The sequence below is a fragment of the Pimephales promelas genome, chromosome 1 (genome assembly GCF_988280905.1).
Source record: "Pimephales promelas chromosome 1, fPimPro1.hap1.1, whole genome shotgun sequence".
Lineage (NCBI taxonomy): Eukaryota > Metazoa > Chordata > Actinopteri > Cypriniformes > Leuciscidae > Pimephales > Pimephales promelas.
The window spans coordinates 27,690,054-27,702,324 of record NC_142769.1 but is presented as its reverse complement, the minus strand read 5'-3'; the positions used below and the strand labels follow the sequence as shown (position 1 = coordinate 27,702,324).

The 12,271-nt window shown below is 35.0% G+C and overlaps 2 protein-coding genes across 4 annotated transcripts in view; one reads left to right on the top strand and one right to left on the bottom strand.

Annotated features, from left to right (window-relative positions):
- Nucleotides 1-7,386, bottom strand: part of itfg1 (integrin alpha FG-GAP repeat containing 1) — a 129,935-nt gene extending 122,549 nt beyond the window's left edge. Inside the window, exons 1-6 of the mRNA XM_039693448.2 lie at nt 7,145-7,386; nt 6,754-6,838; nt 5,607-5,740; nt 5,383-5,440; nt 4,249-4,323; nt 4,072-4,166 (exon numbers count right to left, since the gene is read on the bottom strand). Of these exons, the coding sequence (XP_039549382.2) occupies nt 4,072-4,166; nt 4,249-4,323; nt 5,383-5,440; nt 5,607-5,740; nt 6,754-6,838; nt 7,145-7,343 (646 nt within the window). The 5' untranslated portion in view covers nt 7,344-7,386. The remainder of the gene's footprint in view (nt 1-4,071; nt 4,167-4,248; nt 4,324-5,382; nt 5,441-5,606; nt 5,741-6,753; nt 6,839-7,144) is intronic.
- The window catches only part of phkb (phosphorylase kinase, beta), an 87,609-nt gene continuing 82,723 nt past the window's right edge, over nt 7,386-12,271 (top strand). For 2 of the 3 annotated variants that reach the window (XM_039693445.2, XM_039693446.2), the window contains exons 1-2: nt 7,411-7,507; nt 10,055-10,141. In XM_039693445.2, coding sequence (XP_039549379.2) covers nt 7,444-7,507; nt 10,055-10,141 — 151 coding nt within the window. In that variant the 5' untranslated portion in view covers nt 7,411-7,443. Of the gene's footprint in view, nt 7,508-8,670; nt 8,768-10,054; nt 10,142-12,271 lie in introns of all 3 variants that reach the window. The other variant, XM_039693447.2, reaches the window with a different exon arrangement.

Sequence of the window (12,271 nt, the reverse complement as noted above, 5' to 3'; positions counted from 1 at the left end):
CTGTTATTGTACGTCACACGCATCACACACGACCAGCGTCGGCCAATAGTGAGCCTACGTGTGACGTAGTTCTACGCTATCACACTACGTTAACTGACTACAGGCCCATAGAGAAAGAAGTGAATGGTTGAAATAAAGTTGTTATTTTTGTTTGTTTTTGCACACAAAAAGTTTTCTCGTCATTTAATAAAGTTAAGATTGAGCCACTGTAGTCACTTGGACTATTTTAACGATGTCTTTAATAACTTTTCGAGGATGGCAAGTTTCAATTCCCCAAGAAGCCTATGGACTAGTATGCAGGAGTGATCCAGCTCTCAGATTTCATCAAAAATATCTTTATTTGTGTTCCGAAGATGAACGAAGGTCTTACGGGGTTGGAACAATATGAGAGTGAGTAAATACTGACAGAATTTTCATTTTTTGGTGAACTAACCCTTTAAAGGAGCCATGAAATGGATTTTTTTAGTATTGTATTTTTATGTTCCTTGAGGTTCACTTATATTGTTAAAGCAACACCAAGGAACTTTTCCTCTGTGGTCACCCTACAGGTTGGAAGCGGAATTGTCCATTACCGCTGTCGTAAATAATTTAGCCTACCGCAGCCTACTGTGGCACGCGCGCACTCGCTGTTTATAAAGCACCGGCTGTGGAATCAACAATGGCCACAGACAATTTGGGGAAACGGTGGGTCAAGTCTATGGGTCAAGTGACGTATGCCGTAAAGCAGTTTTGGCTACAGGATTTTGTAGTTCTTTTTGTGCTACGGTTACTACCCAAAACCCAAAGTTACATAGTGCAAGTAAAAGCGATACAGACCATGTCAGGGTATGGCAGACGTGTCATTTAACCTATTGTAAGTTGATGTACCATCACAAGGGTCTAGGAAATATATTATAAATGTTGAAAAACTATCTAGTGTTACTTTAATAAACAATTAACACAGATGACTTTTATATGTAAAAAGATCAAAGCAATTTTTTTCATATCATTAAAGTTTACAGCAATGCAGTGGATGTTATGTTTTCATATGTGCGGCTTTTACCTGCCACCCCAAAAAAATTATTAAATTGTAAATTAACCCACCATCTAGATCTAGATTTCATTCTAACGAATGGAAAAATAACAAATAATCTCTTATGGAAACCTCAAGACAAGCCAGAAAGCAGTGGCAGAGCTTTCAGTTCTGGCCGATCTCACTTCCTGAAACCCTCTACTTACCCACAGTGAGGTATTTTACTTACACCAACTCTTGCCACAGAAGACAGACAAAATTGTAGAGTAAGTGGTGGATGATTTTTTACATGGGTGTGCTCTCTTTTTTTTTTCCCTCTAGGGCAGTTGTTAATCTGCTGTGATTTTCTCAAAGCTGTTGAGGTCCAGAGAGGCTTTCTTGGTCCTGTCTGCCAATCAGACCCAACCGCACGACCGTTCGTGTGGCAGCAGAACAGCCTCCAGATGGTTTGGGGGCGGCAGTGATGCCAGTCTTCCATCGAGAGGGTGGGAGATAAGTGCTATAGTGGCTCAGGGGCTTTGTTTTAGTATGGATGAATTGTGCTGGTCCATATTGGCCAGTAAATTACTTTTTGATCTCTCTACCCTTTCTAGGATGAGATGATTAAGTCTCTTCTGCTCAATGTGACAGACACATGACCACTCCAAGTCTTAGATACACTAATGGACTAAAAGACTTTCACAGAATTCTACAAGAGGCCATTCAAATCTGTTTTCATCCTTCAGAAGCACATAGTGCAGCAGGATTATTACAGTCAATTTTATTTGACTGACAGGAAAGCTTAACAGGAAACTCTTAACCGGCTTTGAATTCATAAACAGCTCTTGAAAGATCATTTGATTTAAATGGGTTCAGAAAAAAAAAAAAAACATCAAGATTCTGACATCAGGATAGTCAGAAGCACCTCGTAATAAAGGGGATGCTGATTACTGACATCAAGTGTGCCGCACAAGTCCTGAAAAGTGAAGCTAAAAAGTTGATCGCCCCCAGGTGGCTGGATGCAGGTCATTAACCCCGCCCTCTCCATGTAATCTAATGGGATGCAACTAAAGACAAACTAAATAACCAAATTGTACTTTAAATAAATTTTTTCCAAAGTTGGTTTCTGTCATTTTAGGTAGCATTTATCCCAATAATTATGTAAGTGTTCCTTTTTTAAAAATAAGTTTCGTTTTAGTTAATTATTTAATTCTATTAAAAAGGTGGTGTGATGCCATGATTGACAGCTTCTCTGACGGGGTAGTCACTGAGGCACCAATGGGACCAACACGATCTTCAGGAGGAGATTGGAACTTTAACTTAAATTTCTACATTTGCATAACTGTTTAGCTATTTTCCATCGACATAATGAGATGTGTCTGCAGTAAACTGTACCAACCGAATCAGCAGGAGTCTTTTCTACAATGGAAGAGAGTGAAGGTGTCGTTCATATTTTTTTACAGTCTATGGCTGAAATGCTGGCTTTACTAGTTTTGATGATTCTGAGCCACTATACAGTACAGTCTTTCAACGGGACAAATAACAAAATTATATAGGCAAGAAAGCAACAGTACTAGTATCTTTTTGGCTACATTCAGACTGCAATTGATTTTTCTGACATTGACATTAATCTTAATTGAATTATCAATGATGATTACCCAATATTTTACAAGTAATATTATTTGAAAAAAGGCTGCATTTGAGCAAAATATAGTATAAAGTAGTAAATAAAGTAGTAAATTTTCCAAATATTATTACAATGTAAAACAATGTTTTTCTATTTTAATGTAATTTAAAATCAGTAATTTATTCCTGTCATGGAAAATTTTCGGTGGACATTATTCCAGCTTTCTGTGTCACATGATCCTTCAGATATCATTCTTATTAACATTCCTTATTAAACAGTTGTGTAGCTTAATATTTTTTTTTTCAATTGACCATTTTTAATTTTAATATATTTTAAAATGTATATAATTGTCATTTTGATCAAATTAATGCATCCTCGCTGAAAAAAAGTACAAATTTTAGGGCCACATTTAAACAAATTATGCATTCCACAACATGCTAAAGTTAAAACACACAACCCAACACATCATAAACACAGAGAGAGTTGCAGTGCTTCACACACACACATACACACATTTTCAAAAAACATTACTTTGCATGATTTATACGCTGTTTTCCTCATGGGGACCGCTGGCTGGTCCCCACATGTAGGTGATTTCAGGTTTTACTATACTTGTGGGGATATTTGGTCCACACAATGTAATATAAACATGAACACACACACACCCCAGTCCCCACTAGACCTACTATAAAAATGAGCCAGTATTTCCCAAACAAAAAACAGCACTCAGGAAGCATCCCATCTTGATGACAGGATATTGTTTTGCATATAATATATCGCAAAAAGAGAAGTTGCAAATGCCTAATTGATTTTGTACTGTGAATGTAACATGTTGTGTGTCAATGTATTTGTATGACTGTTGAGTAAGTCATTGAATCATTCATTTAAACGATTTGTTCATTCAGTAATGAAACACCTTTGTGTTTTGAGAAGCAAAAAACATTCATGTCTTTGTTTTGAACTATTTTTGATTTTACTGCATTTTGCAGCCAAACAGCCAATTCTGTGTCTAAAATGTTAGACACTTAATATACAGTAAACCGTTAATGCACAGGTAGTTATAGTAATTTTATTCTCTGTTCTATATTAATGCACTGCTTTCATTAAAGCACACACATAAGTTTAATTACTTGTAAAATGACAATCTGTTGTTTCAACAAAAAGCAGATTTAGACACATGTATTTTCTAAAACGCCTGAGTGTCTGATATGTTAACAATCAAAGAGGTATTCCTAGCATTCCTAATCCATAAATAAATCAAGCAGCACTCTCGGAAACAGCCGTTTCTCGGAAAATGGGCTTCAGCATGGCATCTTCAGCAATGCTAACTGAAAGCTACAGAATAGAGAAGTAGCAATTCTCTAAATCAACCCAAAGAGCAGCAGACCTTTCAATATTTTCTCTAACACTTTAAAGGACTTAGTGGAGGAAAAACCAAAGTAGCATTACTCACCGGCAGTGAAGTCCTTGTTAAGGTCGATGAAAGCATTGGAATGAGGGATGCGCATTTTGACATCAGATCCGAGAGCATTCTCACAGTTTTGTTTCCTGATAAATGATAAAACAGCATGGTTTGTACAATGTGCATTTGTTTATGTGGTACAGGCAGAAAACCCTAAATAAATCTTACCTTGCCCTGAGATAGCAAACCTCTGATGAACCTCCAACAGATCCAAAAATGTCTGGAATCATGTCCCCATTAAAGCTGTATGTGGAAAAGAAAAAGTGGCATTAGAGGCATTAGAAGGGAAGCTTGTATTTGTACACTGAGAGGATGAGGACTACAGAACTTGAACAATGGCACAATGGCGATGTTTAAAATGATTACAATCCTTATCTGTGATTTGGGGGTTTTAAGACCAAGAATATATATATATATATATATATAGATATTATATAATATTACCACTAGGGCTGAGATGAAAACTATTGATTTCTCGATTTGAATTGATTCTCATTTTGATGTACTAAATCTAACTTAATGACCTAAATTCAAGATCAAAACATTCAATCTTTTAGTCTATGCTGTTTTCCATGGATGCGTGAACAAAACTTAACTTAATATTTTTTGTAGCGCACCTCCCATTAAATTCTGATTCAAAATTCAAACAGTAAATAGCATTTTGGCGATCTTTAATGTGGCATGACAGATCGCTTTAAAACTGATCATCTCTTTCATTTTACTAAACGTAGATATGAATGTACGAATATGAACATTAGATGTTGAAATATACAGTACAACTTACCAAAATATAACCGCTCAATCAGTGTTTCAACCACAAAGACGTTAATAAGACAGCTTGTCTTAACCTGCTCTTCAATATTTAAAATATGTTTGAATCAATCTGTCATAAAAACAAGTTTTAAGACAGCCACAGTTGAAATGTTTAAGCTATATTTAAAAAAAAAAAATTAAAAAGAGTATAAATTATTATTAAAATATAATTATTATAAAAACTGCAATTTTTAACCAATTTAAATTTACAAATCAGCAGTTAATTGTAATTGTAGGCCTAATTGTACCATATATGACAGGGTTCCCTGAATAGTCTACAGAACTTTTTTTTTTTTTTTTTAGAAATAATTATGTACTGTACCTGGTATATATCTAAAATAATTGGTTGATTCAAATTGAATCAAAATCACAGTTGAATAATATCATGACCTTGTGAATGGAATCATGAACTTTGTATCAATGGCCAGCCCTAATTCCCAAACTATTCTTATAAAACAATTTTATAAATATATATTTATAATCACTTACTCCATGACAAGGGGCTGATCAGTAAAGGTCCTGTTAATCTCTACCCTATCATTCAGGTCTGTAAGAGAACAGAAAACATTTACAAAAACAGTACAAATAGCTGCTGTAGTATAGTTCTATGACTATCAATTTAGGCAAAAATATTTAATAAATAATAAATAAATGCTTTGTGAAAGCACTTTCACAAAACATTGTTTTCTTTATGTATTCTTTTCGGATTTTACCCAAAGTTTGGTTATGTCCCCAGAAGATGAAGACAGTTGTCAATGGGGAGTCCTTTAGGTGGCCAGTAAGAAGCACATCCATCTGAGAGTCTCCATCATAATCACCCGGGACCACACTAGTTATGCTGAAGTCACTGAAAGACCCAGAGAAACACATGAACAATATCAACACACCACACACCTAGTATGATACATTGAGAATAAGGATCTCACACTTGAGGGGGGAAAAAAACATAAATTTTTTTGACCACAAATATGCAATTTGGTGCAGATGTTGTTATTTATATGGCCGGAAAAAAAAGATTAAATTCTGATAGCTAGTTGTAATCGACTTGTTTTTTACACACTGTACATAAAATTACTAAATATCAATTGTCACTATGTTTATACTTAAATAGTTAGTTTTATGATCAAAGCTCTGGAGTTTTAAGCAGCAAAATATATAATTTAATGCAATATAATGATGATTGAGAGATTTACAAATAAGCATTCAAAGCCATGTTGTATAATATTTGATGCATACATTATTAACCTTATTTTTCAAAGAATTACAAATAGATAATCAAGTAAACAGCCATAATCATTTGTTAACAAACAAGTATTCATTACTTCAATGAGCTTATTTAGTATCTGAAAAGTTAAGAGTATCTGCATTAAATTGCTAAATTTTTTATTAATTTAATACATTTTTAGCTAATTGTGATTTTGTATATGTACATTTCTGAAATACATAACTTAAGACAGTTACCTCTGATAACAGATCACTCTAAATTGTAATATGGACAATTTTCATTTTCTGTAAAGCTGCTTTGAAATGATGAGTATAGTGAAAAGCGCATTACAAATAAACGTGAATTGAAATGACATGAGTAGCTTTAGCCCAGTAAATATTCTCTTGATATTAATAACAATATGAAAGTTAATCTTTTGCTAAAACGAATCAGTAAATATTTAACAGCAAAAATACATCAGTATCACGAGCTAAAGCTTAAGGACATTGGATCTATAAGTAAGAGGGAAGAAGGCATGTAGAAGCTTGGGGTTTTAGCAACGTTTTGATCATGTTTAGAGGCCTTAAAAATGTATGCATCAATGTTATAGAGTAGGCTTTATAGGGTTAGTGTGTGTCAGAAGTATATATTCTCACCTAGAGATAACCTCTTTAGTCAGGTTGACTTTAGGTTTGTAATAAGGAGGTTTAAGATCAGCCAAGAAAATCAACAGTTCAGATCCTGAAAGAAATAAAAAAATCCATAAAACAACACATTATAAGGATGTTTTACACCAATAACATAAATAATTAAAAATATATTAAAGTACTCTACTTTAGTGGAGTATCCAGCCACACCCCCTGTCATTAGCATTAGTGTCATTAGTTAACGTTATACACAAAACACCCGCTGACATATAATCAAAGCTCACACATAATATACAATAATCATCACCTTACATACAACATACAAGTTAAACTTTGGGTAGGGTGATTTTAAGACCTTATTAATCTTAACGTCAGCTAGCAGAACTGTAACGTTACGTACTCTTCCTGATGATGAAAATGTCAGTCTGTTTATCAGAGTTGAAGTCACCGAAAGCCGCTACTGTACCATAATTCTCCAGGGCAAATAAATCCTTAGTAACGTCCTGCAATGCAAACGTGAGATATTGTCCGACAAAACTTAATAATAACGTCAAAAAACAAGCCCATGACAGCAACATTTTGCTGTTAGCCTGGTTCATCACAAAACGGAACACGGCACGTCGTTCTACGGCAGGGCTTTGCGACAGTGTGGTTGCCTTAACGGCAGTGTGAGTGTGATGTTTTTATTTTGCTGTCATCATGGCAAGCTTAGCAGATGTCGGCTGGAAGCTTCTGGAGTTCAAAGCCAGATCTAAGCGATCAGGTTTGGCTTTTTGAGATGCATGGCACTGGGCACGATTAAACAGTGCACGTTTGTTCTCTCTCTGCATTTTGATCCATTGTCTGTGTTGCAAACGCTCATTAACATGAGTTGTCGTGTCTGTGTGGCAGAGAGCAAAGCCTAAAGGTCAGGCGAGAAGTGTACCCTGATCTAAGACTATATTTAGAGCCTAACTGCACTCTAAGCGCCATGCTTTGAATTTTTAAGGAGTAGTACTTTTAAAGACTTGAGTCCCGGAATGACTACGGTTTTGAAAAGGCTTTATTTCAGTGCTTGTTAGCATCTGCTTCAGACTGACAGTAAAACCCAAGTAAAGTTAGCCCTTGACAGTTTTCAGGATCCACTTGTGGTTATTTAAGATAGATAAAGAAGTAAAATTACACATATGTTCTTTCTGCTAAATAGCAGATATTATTCTTTGTTTTTTGAAGGGATGCCACACAGAAAAAAAGACAATTGCTCATCGTAATGTTGTTCTAAACCTGTATGTAAAAAGATCTAATTGTATCCAGTGACTGTCATTCTATCTAATATCAACTTTTGTGTTCCACAAATTCATGTGGGTTTGGAATAACATGGGCTAATATCAACGATATTTTGCGTGAACAATTCCTTTAAAATAGTCATGTGAATTTTAGTTGTACAGCTTTACAGAAATTCATTGTGTTAATGATTATAATGTATTAATATCGTCATGCCTTACAGTCGCATTGAGCATAGTTGGGCGAAAATATAGTTTGTAGTTAACGATTTAAACAATTAAAAGACAGTTAATATATTTGTTATATAGTAGACTTGAATATCACTTTATGTATACTGTATGTGGGGAAAGTATATTGTATATAAGAGGTTTTATAGAGCTGTTCAGTTTTGTGGTGATACAATCAATCAATTAGTTGGATACAGATCGCAAATTATTAGTAATAATTTTAGAAATTGGCTTGGGATTGTAGTCTGTATAGTGCCAACAACATTTCTTTCTACACATTTTAATTGTCTTCTCATCCTCTCACATCAGTCATACCAAATCATCTCACTTTCAGTTGTGTATATGAGATTTGTTGCATGTCCATTTAATAATAATGTGTGATTCCATGTAATTTTTCTTTTTTTCTCTAACCATGTCAATTATACTAATGTTGTAGTTTAACTAATAGAGGACTGGCGTAGAGTTCACCTAATGAAAAATGGCCAACACTGCCAAAGAGGTTCAGAATGCCCATCGCAAACTCCGGAAATTTGGTAAGTTTGGGTGAAGGGCTTGATCCATGGAAAAGCTGCGTTGCAGTTGATATAGTGTGAAGTATCTGGATAGAATATTATTAATAACTGCACAGCAAAATTTCCAGTGTTAAATTAACACTCCTGGTGTACATGTAGGTCCACACCAGGAGTGTTAATTTAACGCTGGAAATTGTGCTGTGTGTCTAATTTTGCCATTTAAACAAAATGAAAGCCAATACATTCGCATAACAGTATTGGTTTCAGAAGTTGAACTCTTTATTGCCTAATTGAAAATTGGTGCTTGATTAAGTTTTCCTTTTTATTTCAGCAAATAATCTCTAATGTTTCTAGCTGTTTTAAAAGGGATTAGGCATAAATAAACCTTGGTAAAATCTTGGGTGAAATTGTGCGATTAATCAAATCAATAATGCAATCCAGTTCCTCTCATTTCTTTCTGTCAATGTCTGATCAAATCTGTTAACAGAGGGTTCATATGCTTCTTGAGGCAAGTTACTTTTATATCAATGTGGTGAAACTAAAATGAGGAGTGTCTTTCATTTGCCCATTTGGATGTGCACTGCTTAGCTGGAGTTATCTTAAAAAGAGATGGCTTTGTCCCTGCTATTTAAAAGCTGATGGGAATTATGCTAATTTGCAAGGAAATGTGAATTTTCAGTACCTGAGGTATTGACCCTGGGTCGATTCTATTAAAATGTAAATTGCTCCAAAGTTAAATGTGTCTGAAATAGTGCTCAAGTTGATGGGGTTCCCCTGAATTTCCTCCTCACAGAAAAAAAAAAAGCCTGTATTTACTGGTGTTGGGTTCCATTATTCACAGAGTTTGTGCCAGTGCCTTCAATTTTGCAATCAAGTTGTGTGTGTTTGCAGTGACGTTCGATTTGATATATGCATCTGGTGAACAATAGCTTTAGTCTTTTGCATTTTGCTTTGATTGTTTTCCAGGCATGCTTTGCTGCCTTTGCACCTCGGTAAATCTACATTTTGCAGCTCTTAGCATTGTAAATGGAACAGAAAACCATTTAGGTTACAAAGACCAATTCAAGCACATTTTGATTTTGGTGAGTCAGCTCAACCTCAGCATACTAAATAGCCGTAAGTGAGCCTGCTGTAGCGGGTCAGTAATCTATACAGTAGCATCAAGAAGCCATGCTGACTGTGTATGCTCATCACTTCCATCCAGGGGTTCTTAAATTGCATCTAGAGATGAGATAAGCATCACAATATTTCAGATCTGTCCAGATTCAAGGGTTGTTGTAACATCAGTGTCTGCTTTTTTGTGATCAGGCTCCATCTATGAACCTCTTAAGCTATCCATACTGCACCGGGATGATGAGCCCCTTTGGGAGAAACTTGACCGCTTCTATGGTGCAGGTGAGAATTTATGCCCTGTATGGAATCTATTTTTCATATAGGCTTAAGAATTGAGGCCAATCGAAACATTTTATGACTCAGGATTGTAGGCAAACATCTCTTGAGCATTTTATTATGGTTTTAATGATGCTTTTAACCTCATAATATTGTGTCATGTCTTTATCTAACTGCACCACCTTTCTTTTTATTTTAATTAAAAGTACGGATTTATAAAGCAACTCATTTAAGGTGTCAAGTTGTGTACGAATTGTAATGTTACTCCTGTTTGTCCCTAATAGTTGATCTGTGATTAAGTGCATGGATGTTTACTCCTTTTCAAAAAATAAATTAATTATGGAAAGATGTTTCCTAATTTAATTGAAGAATTCAAAAAGTCTCCAACCATTACATTTAATAATAATACCCAGCAAATGACTTGAGTACAAGCACTAAAAGATTAATTTGGAGCTGGTATAGTTTCTCATTGCTGTGCAGTTTGCTTTTAATCAATACTCATCTCTTTTCCTACCCACCCTCTATCGCTTTCTCTCTTCTCACCTAATCTTGCTTTCCATTTTAGTTTTCACCATGACAATAAATAAATACTACTTTGCAAGATGAATGGCATTTTTTTATAGTTTCTTAAGAAAAATGAATCTCGCTTATTGAGGTCATTTTTATTAGAGTGTATGTCTTATTTGCAGGGTGTCTGTGTGTCTTAAAAAAGGTTTAATTCACTCGTACACAAATTAAGGCCTTAATTGGAACAGAAAATCTTAAATTAAAAAAGTTATGGCATTATGTTCCATGCATTGCAAAAAAAATAATCTACCTTAGTATTTTTGTCCTGTGTTCCAATACAAACATCTAAATATCTTTGGTACGTTTACTTGAGAAACAAATGTAAGTCTTGAAAAGTTGAACAAAATTAAGTGAGAATGAGTTACCAAAACCTCCCTTTGGCTTTAAATTAATTGCCAGTTATTATTAACTCACTTAATTTTGATAAACTTCACAGACTTCATATTTTGTGTCATTTTGTATACCCAGTATATGTGTCTTGATTTAAGAATATTTAGGCAGTTGCACTGGAAAACAATACACAAATGCGGATGAAGAATATCACTTTTTTATATAAGTGTATTACAAAAATACAGTTGGCAGTCAAGCTACTTTTTTTGGTGTAAAATGAATTAAAAATGAATATCTTTTAGAAGTTGTATTTTAAAACTTATAAGTGTTGCTAATACATCTCTTTGTGTTTCTATTTTTACCTTCATAAAACCTGCAGAATCCCTGTATTTGTCGAACACTGAATTATCTCCATGTTATGTTATAATAATGATATATACATGTATGCCAAATATTGCCAGCAGCCGCAAGTAGTTTTGTTTTCTCTGCGTACCTTAGTCAGGGGAGCTCTGAACTAACTCCTAAAAAGATTCACAGATTGACCATAGGGTTCAATGCACAGACTTCAGGTACGTGGCTTAAAATATTGTGGGATATTGTATATTATTGTGGTATATTTAAACATTTCAAGAACACCTTATGCACACCCGATTCAACTCCTCAGCTCATTAGTCGAGCGCTCGATGAACTTGTTTCATCCACTTCACAACTGATGGAAAAACCTCGTTTCTTGAACACTGCATGTACAAATTCTATATTTTCAATCTCTTTCCCCCATCCAGACATTCAGTCTGTTCCTAAAGCTCATTTAAAATCCCCAGACAGACAACACTGAGATGAGAGCACTGCATGGAGGAAGTGAGAGAGAACAAAGAGTAAAGAGTGACAGGGAGGATGCTTCTCATTTCAATGATCCTTTGAGTCATGGTTGAAGCAGACAAACGTACAGCGTTAGCGCTGGGTAATCCTGTTTTGAAAGTGAATCCCCATGTCATTCCCTATAAGACGAATTCTGCTATGATAAAATGTGATAACTTTCTTAATTCAGATCGTAATAGTTCTGGCAGACTCTACCTCAGAGCTGAAATGCATCTCAGCTTACAATGATTGTCGTGTGTACTGTATAGAAATGCAGCACATTATATGCAACATGCATGGTATGTTATTCTGAACTTTTCTCAGAAGGATATTACCATTTTTATCTCTGGTCTTTCTCGCTCTCTTTCTGGGTTCTCCTAT